The sequence below is a fragment of the Akebia trifoliata genome, chromosome 14 (genome assembly GCF_017979445.1).
Source record: "Akebia trifoliata isolate Shusen 1 chromosome 14, ASM1797944v1, whole genome shotgun sequence".
Taxonomy (NCBI): domain Eukaryota; kingdom Viridiplantae; phylum Streptophyta; class Magnoliopsida; order Ranunculales; family Lardizabalaceae; genus Akebia; species Akebia trifoliata.
In genome coordinates, this window is record NC_141388.1 from 25,421,993 (window position 1) to 25,443,243 (window position 21,251).

The 21,251-nt window shown below is 38.7% G+C and overlaps 1 protein-coding gene across 1 annotated transcript; it reads left to right on the top strand.

The window, feature by feature from the left end:
• The first annotated feature begins 58 nt into the window (after positions 1-58).
• Positions 59-3,874, top strand: LOC147386610 (cytochrome P450 714A1-like). The gene is made up of 3 exons (XM_086424510.1): positions 59-1,152; positions 2,278-2,647; positions 3,342-3,874. Exons 1-3 carry the CDS (start codon positions 908-910, stop codon positions 3,765-3,767), a joined length of 1,041 nt encoding a protein of 346 aa, XP_086280636.1. The 5' UTR covers positions 59-907; the 3' UTR covers positions 3,768-3,874.
• The last annotated feature ends 17,377 nt before the right edge of the window (positions 3,875-21,251 follow it).

Consider the following 21,251-nt stretch of genomic DNA (forward strand, 5'->3'; position numbering starts at 1 on the left):
ATCATTTTTTATGGAGTTAGAAGTTTCGGAATGAGATGATTTTTTGTGATGATGATCTCCTCATCATAGAGATCATTCTCACAAAAAAAATAGCTCATTCTGAAACTTCTAACCCATACATTGAAAAAATGTTTTCGACAATGTTTGACTCTCTTTAGGACCTCCAAACATAGGGTCTTGCTCAACAGCCAACGCCGTTGTCCTATATGGGTTAGAAGTTTTCATAATGGAGTTTTTGGAATGGGCGGATGTTTTGTAATGACGATCTCTATGGTGAGGAGATATCCTTACAAAAAATCAGCACAATCTGAAACTTCTTACACATATAGGACAAAGACGTTGGCTCCATCTTGGTTCCCTAACATTGGCTGCCTAACGGGACTCTATATACATGTAGGGGGCGGATCATGTAATAATAATAATCAATGTAATAATTAACGGGACTCCCTAACGTTGGTTTTTTACGTTGTAAAAACAATGTAATAATAATCATTTTTCAAAAATATGGGTTAGAAGTTTCGGATTTAACTGATTTTTTAAGAGGATGATCTCTATGATGAGAAGATCATCCTAAAAAATCAGCCCAATCTGAAACTTCTAACCCCATCAAAAGTGATTTAAAATGTGGACTGTCGATTTTTTATCAATAATATGTAAACTACTTTTGATGGATCCCTGGTTCGAGGGACATATGTAATGACAAAAGAGAGAAGCCAATATATATATATATTTCTTATCGTGTTGGTACCAATCCTATCTGAACCTGATCCGTTGGTATAAATATATGCATAAAAATTATCTTTCCTCAAAATTAAAAAAAATAATAATAGTAATTAACAAATTTTAGGACTTAAGGTCTGATCTCCATTAAGAGGTAAATATGGATCTGACATATTTGTTGTAGGGAATGGTGGGGCTAATGGTGGAATCTGCATTGCCATTGTTGAAAACATGGGAAGAAATAATTGAAAGCAAAGGTGGTGTTGCAGAAATTATAATTGATGAGGACTTGAGGAACTTCTCAGCAGATGTGATCTCAAGGGTTTGTTTTGGAAGTTCTTATTGTCAAGGAAAAGAGATTTTCTCAAAACTAAGGTCCCTTCAGAAGACCATGTCTCACCAAAGTTTCCTTTTTGGGATTTCTATCTTTAGGTATGTTGTGCTTCTGTAGTTTTTTCTCTGTTACTTCATTATACCCTGGAGACTGACTAATGAAAAAACACATAATCTCGACCCTTGAAATATAAAATACAACGGTAGGGGTGTTTCATAGGGATATGCATTATTGGGATACATTTAATTATCAACTGTTGTATGACCATATAAGTAATAAGGAATACAACCAGGCCATTGCTAATGGTATAACCCTCATAACCATTGCTATTTCCTTATATATTGGCCTTTGCTAAAATTTTAGTCGTTGTAGGATATGATGACCACCAATATATAATGCACCATCACCGTAGGTGTCATTTAAATGACACCACAGTGCTCTATAAGTAATGGTTTGGATTAGGTTTTAAAAAATCATAGAAAACAATTTTTTTTTACGTCACATCTGTCTTTGAAAGCTGGATGGGTGTTGAACTCCCAAATTTAAAATTGAAATTCAATGGTGAAGACAAGTCTTTTTTTTTTTTTTTTCTAAAGTTCTTATAATTCTATGCTCTGTAATTGCATGGCACTCGATTATTTTGAATCCCACATGAAAACACAGCCCATATGAATAGGTGGTCCTTCAGCTCATATAACCCCATCTATCTATCTATTCGTATACGATTATTTGATAGAGAGCTGAGTTGTTGTTTGTGTCTAATGTTTTCTAGAGACAAAATGTAGATGTTCTATAAGGGAATTTTGAAGAAGAAAAAAAAAACCATGATAATTTGACTAACTCACATGGCATACTCAATCTACACCCCTGACATGACAGGTTTGGGAACCATAGATCTGCTCTTGACGAAATACAGAATTTTACTTCCCATAAAAAGTTGCAGTTCTATATCTAGAGAAGAGCAGATCTACGGTTCCCAAACCTGTCACATCAGGGATGTCGATTTAGTATGTCACATGGGTAATCAAATTATCATGACTCAAAAAAAAAAAAAGGGTTTTGAAGCAAGTTGCCATCCCCATAATGAAACATGGTTGTCAGCATTCATCATACATTTTTTTTTGAAAGGTCAACAGGGTTAAGGCAGACCCAGACCAGCTCATTCATCATACATATGCACATATATTTAGGATGATCGTATGTTGGAATCATTTTAATGCTAGAAATCTTCCGAACAAGAGTAATAGAGAGATATGGAGGTTGGAAAGAGAGATTGAGTCGTTGATTTTGCGAGTAGTGAAGGAACGTAAAGGACCCACACCAACAATATCTGAAAAGGATCTACTACACATGATCATGGAAGGGGCAAACAATGATAATCAAGGGGGTTTTGTTCCATCGACTCGCTTTATTGTTGATAATTGCAAGAACATCTACTTTGCTGGGCATGAAACTACTGCTGTGGCAGCCACTTGGTGCTTGATGTTACTTGCTTTACATCCTGAATGGCAAGATCGTATTCGTGCGGAGGTGGTGGAAGTTTGTTGTGGTCATCGCTTTCCAGATGTCAATGCACTCCAAAAAATGAAATTGGTAAGACCCAATTGTAGCCTTTGCATGTTGTTGTCCCTTTAATGAATCTCAATTAATAGTAACCCCATTACTAGGGCTTAAAATGGGCCTGGTTCGGCCTGGATCTGAGTATATCCATATCCCAATTTTATATCTAGATCTATATATGAATCCTATTAGCCAAAGTCATATCCGAATCATTTTGCTTTCTCTGAATCCGTATCCAATTTGACATAATTACTTGGTTTGATTCGGATAATTTTGGACTATTTAACAATATATAATATATATATATATATATATATATATATTTTGCTATATTTCTTTTTTACTTGTTGTACTATTTAATTTTACCATTATAAATTTTTTATTTTATAAGAATTCAAGTTATATTAAAGTAGTAGGAAAAAGATATTTGGAAAAATATAAAAATATAATTTTCAAAATAATATATCATTCAAATCTAGCGGATAGGGATGGACTTGTATCCAACTCAAGTCAAGCAATATGGACTCATATTTTTATTCAAATCTATTCCAAGAGTCCAAATCTGCTAAATTTGGATTTGGATCACTCGGATTTCGAATAAATCTGACCTATTTTATGTCCTACCAATTGCGTTGTGAGATGAGAAGTTGCTCTCAATTAAATATTTGAAGTTGTATCGTTTATACACCAAGTTATTTTTCTATATATTGTCATTTGATCAATGCAGTTGAAAATGGCGATTCAAGAAACCTTGCGTCTCTACTCTCCTGCTCCATTCGTGTCGAGGGAGGTCCTCAAAGAAACTAAAATAGGTGATGTTGTTGTCCCGAAAGGAATCCACCTTTGGACTGTGATCCCTACACTGCACCGTGACTCGACCATCTGGGGACCGGATGCCAACAACTTTAAGCCTGAGAGATTTGCAAATGGAATCTTCGATGCTTGCAAGCTTCCACAAGTTTACGTGCCGTTCGGAGTTGGAACTCGACTGTGTTTGGGCCAAAATTTTGCAATGGTAGAATTGAAGATAATCCTCTCTCTTATCCTCTCTAACTTCTCATTCTCTCTTTCTAGTAAATACTACCACTCCCCTGTGTACCGAATGATAGTAGAGCCTGGACATGGTGTACATCTCCTAATAAAGAGACTCTAACTAAGTACAAAATATGTAAAGAAATTGAGTGTTGGATTTGAAAAATGGATTTGTAGTACTTGTACTTATGTACAGCTCCAAGAAAAATGATATTCTTCTTTCCATTTTCAACAATGGTATAAAATGTGGAAAGATCATCAATACATCCAGTTGGGTGTCGCAACTAGAGGACATGTTACTTATCACCATTGGAATTCTAGGTTCTGTGGACACTATAAGGTAAAGTACTCCCCTTGAGTATTGGGCATAAAGAAATCTGATTTTATTGATAATTCTTAGATCAATATTATATGAACTCTGATAGGATATTTATACGGATTACATCAACCAAGTTAAGGAAACTAGATGAATATAAATATTCTAATTTACTTAATTGATACTAATTAAACCTAATTGATGCAAATCTAATACCTTCAAGATATGTGATGAGAAACACCATAGCATTGATATTGTGTATCTTATGCACAATATTATAATGCATACACGTTATCTCTATTACCTTCCCACAATTGCATGGTCCTTTAGATAAATAGCATGAAATTGATTACATAAAATATTAGCCTTTGACATCATGAAGAAGTTGAAGATGGATTGCTGCAAGGTCAATCATGTTTGATGGTGGCCAACGCCTATCTGTGAAGTCCATCATTATCGAATGCCGCTCATTTTTTAGTCTATTAGAGTCGGTAGCCCACTAGATCAAGTCTGATGGATTGTGCGATTTAAATACAAGAACTCTCATTGTAGAGATTTTAGATAAAATAAAAATTGTGATTGTGATGCATTAATTTGTAAAGTAGAGAGGTTTGTAGAAACATAGAGAAAGGTGAGATTTTTATTGAAAAAAAAAAAAAAAAATACTAATAAAGGGAACTAAATGATTTAGGTTCGGCGATGATGGTAACACCATCATCAAAGAATGGCGCAACAAGATCGATGTGCTCAATGGAGCTTGAGCTCTGATACCATGTAAAAGTATGATTTTATTGAGAATTCTTGGATCAATATTACATGAACCCTGATAGGATATTTATAGGGATTACATCAGCTAAGATAAGGAAATTAGATTTACATAAATATTCTAATTTACCTAATTGATGCAAATCAAATATCTTCAAGATATGTGATGAGAAACACCATAGCATTGATATTGTGTATCTCATGCACATTATTATAATGCATACACCTTATCTCTATTAGGGTGGGGGAAGCTGATGGGATTTTATGAAGCATTCATGAGGTATCTTTACACATTTTTCTGAATTTTCACTACATGACAAGAATCTTATTGAGTGTAATATAATTTTGACTAGTTAAATCAAATGTTTTGTGAAAGTTTTGTATTTTGTTATGCTACTCAGAGCAGAGTTGTGGGGGTGCAGGGAGCAGCGCCCCCACCATTAAGCTCTTGTCTCTTTGAGTTGCTTCATTCTTAGCTTGATTAATTGTGTTTCTAAATCTAGGGTTTCATGTTCACATGTTGGATTTGTCGAAGAATTATCTAGGTTTGTCTACTCCAAGTATTGAAATTCCTAGGTTAAAATGGTGGTTCTCAAGTCCATACTAGATACTAGTGGACCAACAAAGAAACAACATAAATGGGCCTTGGAGTACATGAAAATTGGGTCCAAAAGGAAAAATTTGTATTTAGATCTTCCTTTTTTAATGAAATATTTGAGGTTAAAGTTTCTCACTCTAACTATTTTGTTGGAGTGAATTATTAAATGTAAAGGAGGTTAAATTTTAAAGTTCTTATTACTCTCACATGGAATAAATAGAAGAGGGAAACCTCCTTCTATATATGATCGGTAAAAACTAATGGAAAAATGCTAAATTGACTTCCCACAACATTGTGTTCAACACTACGCTGATGGGGTGCACTGGCTGTGTGCACAAAACCATAGATAAAATCTCAACATACGAGTGAAAAGCATCAATGGTTTTTTGCAATCCACCACATCATCACAGTGTTGTAGGGAGTCAGTGTAGAAAGGCTCAAAACAATTAAGCGAACCTCTCAAATGGCACACATGCCATGATTAGCTAGGTCGGATTGGATTGGATGTAGACGTAGTGCCATCGGCCAAATTGCTCTCTTCAAACCCAAGCTTGTGGGTTGCATGTAATTCACTCCTATCTTTTTGGCCAAAGTTATTTAATGTTATTTTATTTTATTTTAATTTCCAATTTTACCCTTTCTTTGATTCATTGTATAATCGAATAAGTGCCAAAGAGGCTACATGTACATACTGTGTCTCTCCTAATAGTGCGTGCAACTTGGTCCAGTTCAAACCAAGAATTTTATCAAACTGACAACTTTGGGCTTTGTTTCCTAGTTTGGAACAAGTTGCAGTTGGGTTCTAGATTAAGAAAATGGAGAATCGATAAATTTGGTTTGATTTGGTTCGATTCTTGATTTAAGACTTATATAAAACTATAGAGGGAAATAACCACACAATCATCTAGACCGTATATGTGTCCAGGCCAATTAAGTGGTACTATGCGCAGATTAGCATACGAGACTCTACCCAGCAGAAGGGCAAGCCAAGGTAGAGAGCGCCTAGCTTGGCTAGGAAGGTAGCATAGCACTGAACAAGACCTGGTCTGTTAAGTAAGGCAGACCAGGTCAAAGAATACCCTTAATTTTGATGTGCGCATGTCAAGCTCAGAGATCTCGGAAGAAATCTCCCCAATATAGCATATCCAATCCCAAAGATCCCCATTCTGTTTAGAATTCTCGGAATCAGGGGATTCTCCGAGATCACCTCCCACGAGAAGAGGAAACCCTAATTCAGATAAAGAATCTATAAATAGCACAATATGCACAAACTTAAGGATCTTTTAGCCGATTGAGAGTCTAACCAGTTTTATCCATTATTCCTCTACTACTCTAAGTTGAGCATCGGAGAGTTTTTAACAGGTACCACACCAGTGTCAGAAAGAATGTGGAAGGAGTGACATTGGATTCGTGAAGTAGAGTCCACCGGCATCGTTCATCAAAATCTGACCCCACAAGAACCAAACCAAATTGAGAATCGAGCCCTCGTGTAATAAATCAATGTATATCAATTTATTATGAATTATTTTAGGAGTTAAGTTATAGACTGATGATTTTTATGGATAAATTAATGACTTTGTTTTATAGATAGGTTAATGATTCATTATATAAAACTTTATGGTCATTATATGTTTATTTTCAATTAAAAATATGATACTTCCAAGCAGGTTTATAAAATATTGGCAACCTATACAACTGAGAATCAAACTAACCTTAATTCGATAAAGATTGGTTTGGTTCTATTGGTGTTTCGGTTCGGTTCTAGTTCTTATTTTGTGGAACCAACCTATGTCAATTTGGTCTCTTCAAACCGAACCAAGTTGCAACCCTAGTCTAACCATGTTGACAGAATTTTTAGAAAACTTCTCTGATCACATTGAGAGAGATCTCTACTTATTCTATGTTCTGTGATTGTTGAAGCATGCACAAAACATATTACAAAGTTGTTTTCTACCTCTCTTCATCAACTTTAATGCATTCCACTTTTTTGATCTAGAGTGCACTTGAGAGTTTGATAATCTTTATTGCAATGCTTGTTAAAGATATTAGATCGAGTAGAACCTAGGGAGGGAAATCATAAGCACTTGAAGTAGCAATAATAGGGTGATATTTCCTTCAGTACTACGTACACAACACATACCTTGAGGGCATCGGCATCGTTTACAAACCAATAACTGGATTCTTCACTTTATTTAAGATAGTGTATCCCAGATCTTAGATTTGGATTGTGCATTCTCGTTTACCCAATCAATAAGGTCTTCTACAAATATTGGTTAAATGTTTAAAAACTATTTTTTAAGATTCAAGGGATCCATTAACTCTAAATTGATTTATAAAAATTATGAAATCAAATGATTAGGATAAAACATGCATCTCAAGGATACATAAAAATTTTCTAATTTCTAGGATACATCCGGACTATTGACTTGACATTTTAAAGGTCAACATTTTTTTTTATTTTTTAGAGTGGTTCCAAACCCATTTTCATATAGAGTCAGTCTGCGGTCACTCATGAAGAATGACTTGTGAGAAAACAAATGATCTCAATCGTGTAAACATTAAATATATAATTAGTTGACTCTCTAAGTCTATTTAACTTCACCTCTTGACCATAACCCGTTTCATTCTTAGAAAAAATAAAAATAAAAGAAAAAAGTTTTGAATTACTTAAACTATGATCTTTTGACCATAGTTAAATATGTCTAAATAAATCGTAAAATTAAATAAATAAAAATAATAATAATGTTAAAAGTACAAGTATGATTTCAAAACTCGTTTAAAACTGAGACGTATCACCCTAGTTGTCTCTGTATCAAGTATGGACGAGATATATGAACAAGGTTTTTTTGTTTTGTGGAATCTAACAAAACGAACAATAGATCTTTCAACCAAGTGAACCAAAGAAATCAGAGAAAAAAGGGTTTGGGTCCAGATGGGGTGTAAAACTTCATCTTCTTCGTCAAATTTTTTAAATGACGAAACGAGATATTGTCCAAATCAACTTAATATCAAGCATGGATGAGATGAGAGGCGAAACCGAGTTTTAAAACCATGAGTAGAAGTGTTATATTTGTTTAGTAAATGAAAAACATGGGAACTTTGAACAAAAAATTATAAAACAATATCTTAACATCTATTGATTTAAGATAAAATTCAAATGGTTAAATGTATAAAATAATGATAGTGGCAGAATGAATAATAGAAGAATTGAGATATGTTTTCATTAACATTATGTAGTGCATATACATAAAGATATAATGTATATGGCAAGTTAAGTTTAAGGCTTGGAAGTCGTGATCCCCCTTTTCTGGGATTTAAATTACACTAATTTAGGAAGGTAAATAAAGAATGGAAGATGTAAATATACAACTAATACAATATATTTCTTAATACTCCCCCTCAAATTGGAGAGTGGATATCATGAAGTCCCAACTTGTTGCACAAACTCACAAACTGATCCTTTCCTAAGGCCTTTGTAAATACATCAGCCAGCTGCGAGTGTGAAGGAACAAAAGAAGGGTCAATCATTCCGGCTTGCACTTTTTCTCGTACTATATGACAATCTATTTCAATGTGTTTCGTACGCTCATGAAAGACAGGATTCGCTGCAATGTGTAAAGCTGCCTGATTGTCACAGAACAATGGTGTAGAAGTTGTCTGAGGGACCTTTAAGTCATGTAGTATATAGCGTAACCAAGTTAGCTCTAAACATGTGTTAGCCATGGCTCGATATTCAGCCTCAGCTGATGATCTAGAGACGTTGGCTTGCTTCTTAGATTTCCATGATATGAGAGAATTTCCAAGGAAAATGCAATACCCTGTAACTGATCTTCTTGTGATGCGACAACCTTTCCAATCTGAATCACAAAATGCTTTCAAAGCTAAACTGTTATTGGAAGGAAGGAATAATAATCCTTGACCAGGGGTACCTTTGATGTATTTGAAGATTCAAATGGCAGCGTCCCAATGAGGTATCCTAGGCTTTTGCATGAACTGGCTCAATGTGAACTGAATAGACTATGTCAAGTCTTGTCACTATTAGATAAACCAATCTGCCAACTAATATTTTGTACTTTGTTGGATCATTTAGCAATGCTCCATCAGTAGGAATGAGTTTCAAATTTTGCTCCATTGGAAAATTGTTGGGACATGCGCCTAGGAGTCCTGAATCTTGTAGAATGTCCAATGCCTACTTTCTTTGTGACATAAAAAATACCTTTTTTGGATGGGAAAATTCAATACCAAGAAAGTACTTCAAGTTTCCAAGATCTTTGATACGGAAGCGTTTAAGAAGGAATTTTGAGGCATTCCATTTCATGTAGATCATTTGTTGTAAGGAGTATGTCATCAACATATATGAGAATTGTTGTAAAAGAAGTATCTTGAGCCTTGGTGAAAAGTGAATAATCAACCTTTGATTGTTGATAGTCGGCCTTTCGAATAGTATTTGAAAATGTGGAAAACCAATTTCTTGATGCTTGTTTAAGTCCATAAAGAGACTTGTTGAGCCAACATATTGTGTTCTTCCCCTGTCGGTGAAGACCAGGTGGAGGTTCATGTAGGCAACAGTAAGAAGACATCAAAGTGTTGTAAGCTTGGCTGTTGAAGAAAATGTTTCTTCATAGTCAACACCCTCAACTTGATTGTATCCCTTAGCAAGGAGACGAGTCTTGTAGCGCTCAATGGTGCCATCAGATTTGTATTTGATTTTGTATACCCATTTGCAATCTATCGGTTTTAAGCCAATGGGAAGAGGGACTAAGCTCCATGTGTTGTTGAGTTGTAATGCTTCTAATTCTGTATTCATAGTTTGTCGCCAACGTGGATCAAGGACAACCTAAGCATAAGTTTTGGGCTCGGTGTGATTTGTGATGGTAACTAGAAAAGTGGAATGGGAATATTAAAACGTGAGTAAGAAAGAAAATGGGAGAGTGGATATTGAGTACCAGTTATAGAACTCGGTGCAAAGGTAGACTGATTAGTTGGAAATGACAGTAGGAAGTCTCTATGCCATACCAGAGGTCGCTTAGGCCGTGTTGACTATCTCGGAGGTGGAATGGAAGTAGTGGTGGATTCAAAAGGAATGTTTGACGGGTCTATAGTGGTGGTGGTGTAGTTTCGACTTCTGGTGTGAGCGTAGAAGACTAAGTAGTGCTGCAGAGAAAAACAGGTGTGGTTTGCATATGTGTGGGAGATATGGGTTCATGTGTATTAGTTGTTTCTATATGCTCGGGTTGGTGAGAATGGGTGCTAGAAGGGAATGGTGACATGATAAACTGTGTTTCTGTGGTTTTGGAGAGGAAATTGGGCACTACAAAATCAGAATTTGATGGGCTTGAGATGGATGAAAATGGAAAAATGGTTTTATGGAACTTGACAGCATGACTGACAAAAAATTTCTCAGTTTCCATGTCATATAGTTTGTATCCTTTTTACCCAGTCAGATATCCAACAAAGATGCAACGTTTGGCACGGGATTCGAATTTATGAATTGGGTGTACAACAGTTGCATAGCATAGACAACCAAAAACCTTTAGGTGATCAAGTAATAGTGGACAATTGTATAGCAATTGAAAAGGTGTTTTGTTTGAAAGCAATGGTGATGGTAACCGGTTAATGAGATGAGTAACAATTAAAACACTCACCCCAGAAATGCAAAGGTAAATGGGATTGAATAAGTAGTGCTCGTGCTATAGTGAGAATGTGACGATGCTTCCTTTCACAACTCCATTTTGTTGTGGAGTGTAAACACAAGTGCGTTGATTTTCAATTGCATGAAACCTAAAATAGTTTCTCATAGACAAGAATTCAGAACCGTTGTCTACTCTGACTGCCTTGACATAGGCATGAAATTGAGTATGAGCAAAATCAATAAAAGATTTTAAAATGTTTTGAGTTTCAGACTTGTGTTGCATAAGGAATATCTATGTGCATCTTGTAAAGTCATCTAAAATGGTAAGGAAAAAATCGTGCCCCTGAGTGTTTGGGAACTTTGTGAGGACCCAAGATATCACAATGTAATAAATCAAATGGGGCATGAGTTGATATGGAACTTAATGGAAATAGGAGTCATGTTTGTTTTGCCATGAGACAAACAATACAATTATTGTCATAAGAAATATTGTTTGAAGATAATAATGAAGAAGCTAATTTAAGGCGAAATGGTGATGGAAGTCCAAGACGCATATGCCATAGATTGGAAGGGTGTGAAGCTTGATGGCAGATTGGTGTCTGTAAACACCCGAATTTGAGCGGGCCCTCGACGCAAGATGCCCCAAAAATCGAAAATTGGAATGGGCCTCGAGGCCCAAACCTACAAGAACCCAATCTATTTTCAACTAATAAAATGTCCGAGGTCACCCACGTGGCCCATGGACCCGCACACCTCACCACCCTCTACATCCTTAAATTCAACCCACTACTATTCTACCCAAGCCCAATCACTCTCATTAAACCCAAGCCCATCCAATTACCCACACCGAAACCCAACCTAAGCGAAGCCCATCCTATTCTACAATCCAATCCAACACAAACCCAACCTAAGCTAAGCCCATCACATAAACCCCAAACTACTTTCCTAAACCTAACCCAACCTAAGCCCAACGCACAATCTAAGCCCAATGCAATACCCAAACCCAATCCAACCTATCAATCTCATCAAACCAATCACCAACTCAATACAAAAAATGACACAGTCATCACAACACACCCTTCCCCCTCCCCATCTAATCAACCAACTCCATCACTTCCCTCCAAAAATCAACTCAACCCATAATCCTACCCTAACCTAACCGATTACCCATCCTCCATCATCATCAACCAACTCCATCACTTCCCTCCAAAAATCAACTCAACCCATAATCCTACCCTAACCTAACCTATTACCCATCCCCTCATCATCATCAACCAACCCCATCACTTCCCTCCAAAAATCAACGCAACCCATAACCCTACCCTAACCGAACCTATTCCCCATCCCCTCATCATCAACAAGCAACAACTCAACCCATACCTATACACCCTAACCTATTCCCCATTCTTTAACAACCCACATCATAACCCATATCTCCCACACATCAAACCATCACTTTCCTTAAAACACTCCCACAAAATCACCTCAACCCATACCTCCCACCATCACCCCCATACTCTTCTCTCTAATCAACCAACTACCATCACCAATCAACCAATCTCTTCATCTCTCCATTTGCCACAAGTCATCATCCCTTCAATCCTCTCAAAATCAAACCAATCACTACCCATCCCCCAAATCAAACACCTTACCTCTTCAACCATCTCAACACTCATTCTCCAAACAACTCTCTTACACCCATCAACCATCACTCATCTTACCCCACCAAACACTCTACCCAAATGGATTTGGGTAAGATCCAAATCATTTGGGTTAAAACACAACCCATTTTCCTCATTACAAAACTACCCTTATTTCTCCCTCAAATTTCATACCCTTCTTCTCTCAAACCCATGCCATTACCTTTATTCTAAACCCTCACCCTATTTAAGGGATTTGTCTCAATCGGATGGACCTTTGGACAGAACAGAATAGGAAAAGGACGAGTATGACTTCGATCTCAAACTCGACTTCGATCTCATGGGAATTGAGGAAGAGTCTGAGGACGAAGTGGAATACCCTCCTAAAGAAATCAAGGACCTATTAGAACGACATGAAAAAGGTGTTCAGCCAAACATTGAGGATACAGACTCAATTAATCTCGGCACTGAAGATGACCCACGTGTTGTAAAAATCGGAGCCTTGTTAACCCCTCAGCAAAAAGAAGAAATGATTGAACTATTGCGTAACTATCAAGACATCTTCGCCTGGTCCTACAAAGATATGCCCGGTTTAGACACGGATCTTGTTGTTCACAAACTGCCAATCGCTCCTGGGAGCAAGCCGATCAAGCAAAAGTTAAGAAGACTTAAGCCAGAATGGACACTCAAAGTCAAAGACGAAGTGATGAAACAGTTCCAAGCAGGATTTCTCGCGGTCTCCACGTACCCCGAATGGCTAGCCAATGTCGTTCCGGTACCAAAGAAGGACGGGAAAGTACGAATGTGTGTCGACTATCGGGATTTGAACAAGGCTAGTCCTAAGGACGATTTTCCACTACCTCACATCGACACTCTAGTCGATAGCACAGCGGGGCATGGTATGTTCTCATTCATGGATGGTTTCTCCGGATATAATCAGATAAAAATGGTAGAAGAAGACCAAGAGAAGACAACATTCATTACACCCTGGGGTACTTTTCATTACAAAGTCATGCCATTCGGGCTTAAAAATGCAGGGGCAACCTATCAACGTGCAATGACGGCTTTATTCCACGATATGATCCATAAAGAAATGAAAGTCTACGTAGATGATATGATCGCTAAATCAGGCATAGAAGAAGATCATCTGATAAATCTCAAGAAACTGTTCGACAGGCTGAGAAAGTACAGCTTAAGGCTCAATCCCGCAAAGTGTGTCTTTGGGGCAACATCAGGCAAACTATTGGGCTTCATCGTTAGTAGAAGAGGCATTGAGATAGATCCAGCAAAGACCAAGTACATTCTTGAAATGAAAGCACCGGTATCAGAAAAGGATGTCCGAGCATTTCTGGGTAGAATAAAATATATCAGCAGATTCATCGCACAACTCACGCCTATCTGTGAACCAGTATTTAAGCTACTCAGAAAAGATATGCCAAAAGCATGGAACCAAGATTGTCAAGAAGCCTTCGACAAGATAAAAAAATATTTGCTCAATCCACCAGTCTTGGTTCCTCCTACGCCAAGGCGACCCTTACCAATGTATATCTCGGTGCAAGAAACGTCTATGGGCTGTGTACTGGGGCAACATGATGAGTCAGGCAGAAAAGAACAAGCCATTTACTATCTCAGCAAAAGGTTCACTGATTATGAGGTAAAGTATTCGACACTCGAGAAGACTTGCTGCGCATTGGTCTGGGCATCTCAACGACTACGCCATTACCTCCTCAGTTACTCGACCATGCTCATTGCTCGAATGGATCCGCTCAAGTATCTCTTCGAGAAACCAGCACTAACAGGTCGTACTGCAAAATGGTAATTACTATTATCTGAGTTCGACATCACCTATGTCACTCAAAAGGCCATCAAGGGGCAAGCCATCGCCGACCACTTAGCCGAGCATCCATTGTCTGATTACGAACCATTGAAGACAAACTTTCCTGACGAAGTCATATTGCTCACTGAGATTGAGGACGATGATGAAGAACCAGGTTGGAAAATATATTTCGACGGAGCAGCAAATCAAAAAGGAAACGGAATAGGGGCAGTCTTGATCAAACCGGATGGGTCTCACGTGCCAATTGCAATCAGACTGAAGTTCCAATGTTCCAACAACGAGGCTGAATACGAAGCATGCATAGCAGGGTTGAAAGCAGCATTAGATCTTGAAGTAGATGAGATCGATGTTTTCGGAGACTCGAGCCTAGTAGTCTATCAGACAACTGGAGAATGGAAGACCCGAGAACAGAGATTGATCCCTTACCATGAGTATCTCGAAGAGCTAAGCTCATGTTTCGATAGGATTTCATTCACTTATATGCCGAGAGCCAAGAATCAATTTGTTGATGCACTAGCAACGCTCGCTTCCATGATCAGTATCTCAGAGGACTTAGTCATTGACCCTATTAAGATTGGACTTCAAGACGAGCCAGCTTACTGCCTACCCGTCGAAGTTGAAGAATCTGAAGAAAAGCCATGGTATTCAGACATCAAAGCCTATCTCGAAAATCGAACTCTCCCATCAGACGCAACGTCTAATGATCGAAGGACTATTCAGAAGCTAGCAGGCCAATTCTTCCTAAGCAATGGCATTCTGTACAAGAAATCACACCATGAAGTCTTACTCCGATGTGTGGCAGAAATAGAAGTAAAACGACTAATAGAAACCGTACATGGTGGAGTCTGCGGACCTCACATGAATGGTCACATGCTTGCTAAGAAGATCATGAGAATGGGATATTACTGGACAACAATGGAAAGTGATTGCTATCAACATGTCCGTAAATGCCATCTCTGCCAGATTTATGCCAATAAGATCAACGCGCCACCTTCAGAGTTGCACAATATGACTACTCCTTGGCCCTTCTCACTCTGGGGCATGGACGTTATTGGACAGATTTCGCCAAAAGCTTCAAATGGGCACCGCTTCATCTTAGTCGCTATCGATTACTTTACGAAATGGGTAGAAGCAGCTTCTTATGCGAATGTCACCAAGAGCACTGTTCTGAAGTTTGTTAAGAACAACATCATCTGCCGTTACGGACTTCCCAGCGGATTAGTGACAGACAATGCCAAGAACTTCAAAAACAAGGATATGATCAAGATGTGCGAGGACTTTCAGATCACTCATCACAACTCGGTACCGTATAGACCCAAAATGAACGGAGCAGTCGAGGCCGCCAACAAGAATATCAAAAGAATCATAGAGAAGATGGCAGTCACTTACAAGGATTGGCACGACATGTTGCCTTTTGCCCTTCACGCTTATCGGACTTCATTTCAAACTTCAACCGGGGCAACTCCGTATTCACTGGTCTATGGGATGGAAGCGGTCTTACCTGTCGAGGTTGAGATTCCCTCCCTCCGGATCTTAAAAGAAGCAGAGTTGGATGAAACGGAATGGGTTCAAGCTCGATTTGATCAACTAAATCTGATAGAGGAAAAACGTCTCGTAGTTATTTGTCATGGCCAAATCTATCAGAGACGAATCACACGGGCCTACAACAAGAAAGTCAAACCTCGAAATTTCTCACTCGGAGACCTTGTCTTGAAAAAGATCTTACCAATACAAGAAGATGCTAGGGGAAAATTCAGACCAAATTACGAGGGACCATTCATTGTGCAGAAGGTAATGACGGGAGGAGCTTTGATCCTTACAGAAATGGACGGGCAAGTCTTCCCTCAGCCGATCAATGCTGACATCGTTAAAAAATACTACGCTTGAGATCTGACCCTGAGATGACGAAAGGCCATCTTTGCTATCCCAAACAAACTATCTAACCCTAATCAACCCCTTTGAGCCATCACATTCATTTCTTAACCCAAGACTGGGGCAAGTCAACGTTATATAAAAAAATAAAAAAAATAAAAAAAAAATAAAAAAACCAAAAAGAAAAGAGACAAAAGAAAAGAAAATCAAAAAGTCAAGGTACTCCTGGCCCGCATGAGGATAAACTGTGAACGGCTAAAATACAAAAAAAAAATTCAAAAAATTCAAAAAACTCGGACACTTGATCTGAGCTCGACCCAAATCTCCAGCCTAAACAAGTTCGAGAGACGCTGGGAGGAGACATAGATCACCTTTTCGAAACAAAAATAGACGAACCCCATGTCTAGCCCACGTTAGATAAACTCAGACCTTAACCTCTTTTGTACCTTTCCACTACACTCAGCCTTAGCCAACACTTCGTCCCATCAAAAGTCCTTTCGGATCAGGGAATGTTCTAAAGCATCATAACGACGGTGGCAACACCAATGATCTTGCGACTTGGTCCGGACCCCAAAGTCTTGCTAGTCGTTGGAAGATTCGAGAGGGGAGTCCAGGTCGGATATTCGAAAAAAAAGAGCACTCGAAGTGTAGAGTAATCGATCTCTCGGCTCAACTTGAGTTGCCGAGCCACGAATAGTCGTCAGCAAACTCAAGAGGGGAATCTAGATCTGTTACTTAAGAAAGAGTGCCACTACAAGAGTAGAGTCGCCGATCTTGCAGCTCAACTTGAGTCACCAAGCCACAAAGACACAGAGGCTCCAAACAAGATTTACAATGTAAAAATCCAAAAAATACAAGCATAGTCTGAAAGGGTATAGTGAAAACCTGAAAGGGCGCTATGAGTAAAAAAATCAGACTATGGCAAGATCAAAATCACCAGCACGATGAAAACCCAAAAAGGCGTCGATGCGCAAAAATGTGGAAACCGGGTCTGGTGAAAACCGTAACTGGCACCAGGGACAATAAGGGAATCATAAATTAAAAAAAAAAAAAAAAAAACAACAACAACTCCTGGCCCGCATGAGTATAAACTGTGAACGGCGAAAATTATCCAAAATCCTAAGTCCCATTGCTCGATCGATATTCACCCAGTACTGGGGCACTGGGGATGACTCTAAAAAGAGCCTGAGAACTGCTGACATCTATATCCTCAGTAGTTGGTAAAAACACAAATATCATCGAGATAACAAAGATTTTTCAAGAGTCTTCATATTTTGGATCTACAATATCTATTCGACAAAGACAAATCACCAAAAATTCAAATGTTTTCAAAACTACTATTTTGGCCGATGATGAAAATCTAGGACTTATTCAAACATCATGTTTTCAAAGCAATAGATACACCTGAGGCCAAGTAAGTAAAAAACCTATTTTCCTTCCATTTCAAAAAGTTTTACATTACATTTTGTAAACACAAAAACAAAACAAAAATAAAAAGAAACAAAAAAACAGAAAAAATAGTGCCAATCACACATCTTGCCGAGAAATGAAGAAGGAATCGAGTCTCTCTTCTAAGGCGCGAATGCGGGCAGCTTGTCCCATCATTACCACCTCAGCATCGGAAGCATCACAACTCACCAGGTAGGATGCAAAGGCATCAAAACAGGGACCTTGATCAAGTCTCTCCCGAAGATCATCAATCTCTACCCTCAGAATGGAAGACTCTTCAATCCTCAAAGACTCGAGTCGAGCTATCTGGTCCTTCAAATCATTCTCAGAACGTAGCCAAATCTTCTCAATTCGCTTATGAGACACCTTCATCTCCGCCAGTCGATCACGGTGGTCAGAGGAATGAAAACCAGAAGACCTCATTTGAACTGAAGACGTGGCACAAGTTCTCTCAGCAATCTGTTGTTGCATCCAAAGTTGGTAGTTCTGAAAAGAATAACCAGGAAATACAGGATGATCAAGAGTCACCACGCTCTTCCAAGCTTTCTCTAACCGATTACGTAATTGCCATGAGGGGGGAGAAGAAGATGAAGAGAAGGAAACGAATCGAAATAGCCAAGTGAAACACTTGGCGCAACGTTTTGAATATAAAAATGTTCTGGTCCGTGCATGAAGCACGGACTAAATTAAGTTCGCGAAGTCCGTGCTTCATGCACGGACCGAAAATGTTTAAAATAGAGTCCGTGTTTGAAGCACGGACCGAAAAAAAGTTTAAACAGTCCATGCTTCAAGAACGGACCACCAAAAAAAAAATCAAATAAAGCAAATAAAGCAAAAAATAAAAAATAAAAAAACAAAAAACAAAAAAAAAAATCACAAGTCAAAATGGTATTCTTGCAAAAGCCAAAATCAATTGCTTAAAGACTCGTTTGAAAATACCAAAGTCAAAGTTTTTCTCAAATCATCACAAATTCAAGACCTCACACGAGCTCCACGCCACGAGATCGAGGAAATCAACCGGCGCCCTGTCAGACCCCGTGCTTGGGTAGCCATCTCTCAACCATCAAATCAAGTCGGTGTTTTCAAAAACTTGTCTGAGCAAAATCCTCGGACCCGCACAAATCAGGGTTTCGTCTATTCTTTGCAGTTCTTTCCACGCAACTCCTGCAAAGAGGGGCAGCTATAGACACCCGAATTTGAGCGGGCCCTCGACGCAAGATGCCCCAAAAATCGAAAATTGGAATGGGCCCCGAGGCCCAAACCTACAAGAACCCAATCTATTTTCAACTAATAAATGTCCGAAGTCACCCACGTGGCCCATGGACCCGCACACCTCACCACCCTCCTACATCCTTAAATTCAACCCACTACTATTCTACCCAAGCCCAATCACTCTCATTAAACCCAAGCCCATCCAAACCTACACCGAAACCCAACCTAAGCTAAGCCCATCCTATTCTACAATCCAATCCAACACAAACCCAACCTAAGCTAAGCCCAGCACATAAAACCCAAACTACTTTCCTAAACCCAACCCAACCTAAGCCCAACTCACAATCTAAGCCCAATTCAATACCCAAACCCAATCAAACCGATCAAGCTCATCAAACCAATCACCCAACGCAAGACAAAAATGACACATGTCATCACACCCTTCCCCCTCCCTCAGCTAATCAACCAACTCCAGCAGCCCTCCAAAAATCAACTCAACCCAGATCCTACCCTAACCTAACCTATTACCCATCCTCTCATCATCATCAACCAACTCCATCACTCCCGCTCCAAAAATCAACTCAACCCATAAGCCGACCCTAACCTAACCTATTACCCATCCTCATCAGCATCAACCAACCCCATCATTCCCTCCAAAAATCAACTCAACCCATAACCCTACCCACCCTATCCCATCCTCTCATCATCAACAATCAACAACTCAACCCATACCCTATACACCCTAACCTATTCCCCATTCTTTAACAACCACATCATAACCCATACCTCCCACACATCAAACCATCACTTTTCCTTAAAACACTCCCACAAAATCACCTCAACCCATACTCCCACCATCACCCCCATACTCTTCTCTCTAATCAACCAACTACCATCACCAATCAACCAATCTCTTCATCTCTCCATTTGCCACATGTCATCATCCCTTCAATCTTCTCAAAATCAAACCAATCACTACCCATCCCCCCAAATCAAACACCTTACCTCTTCAACCATCTCAACACTCATTCTCCAAACAACTCTCTTACACCCATCAACCATCACTCATCTCACCCCACCAAATACTCTACCCAAATGGATTTGGGTAAGATCCAAACCATTTGGGTTAAAATACAACCTATTTTCCTCATTACAAAACTACCCTTATTTCTCCCTCAAATTTCATACCCTTCTTCTCTCAAACCCATGCCATTACCCTTTATTCTAAACCCTCACCCTATTATACCCCTAAAATACCTCTCAACTTCTATAAAAACCCCTTCATTCTCCCCTCACCACAACTAATGAAAATTTGACAAAAAAACCTCTAAAAAAAAAATCACAACTCACCACAACTCTCTACTCTACTCTACTCTCAACACCTCATTCTCAACTCAACTCAATCTTCTACAACCTCAAGCAAGTCCAAGTCAACTCAAGGGAAGACATACTTGAAGATCAAGATTGGGACAAGGTGGGTTCAACAAAAGGAACACGCCCTCCACATCCCCTCTTCTACTTTCCCCTTTCCTACACACTTGCACACACCCCATGGGTTAAATCACCAAAGGGCCCCTTCTTCATAAGGGTGCCCTTAATGATTGAAACCTACATCGAAAGCCCCTCACACTTGAGGGCACACATCATCGATTTTCTTTCATTTTATTTTCTTTTTATTTCAAAAAAATCGAATCCGAGGTTACCACCTATGGTGGGTGGAGTAGGGTGCCTAACACCTTCCCTACTCCATAAATGGACCCCCTTACCTTGAATCAAGGTTGGACCATACACCTTATCTTACGAGAATCAACAAAAAATGGCAAAATGACATGATTTTTCAAAAATACAAATCCGGGTGACCATTCACACCCCTTTACCAATTTGAATGGTGGCGACTCCAAAACACCCCAAAGTGGAGGGATATTTCAAAAATATCAAAAATCCCGTGTCCACAGTGTCCTTTGCAACGGAGGCATGTAATAAAGACCACCATGTTGTTTACTCGAGCCAATCATCTTCCCCATAATCAAGTCCTGTAGAACACAAAAAGTGGGAAAAAAATGGCACACCAATTCAAGGTAGTGGTAATTTTGCTCACAGCAATTAGATTTAAGTGAAAACTAGGAACACACAGAACATCATCTAAGGTGATATTAGAATTAAAAGATACAATGCCAATTGAAGTGATTGAGGCTATAAAGCTGGTTGGTAAGTTAACAATAGGTATTGATGATGATTGTGTTTTGGTAAAAAGTGTGGAATCAGAGGTGATATGATTGGTGGC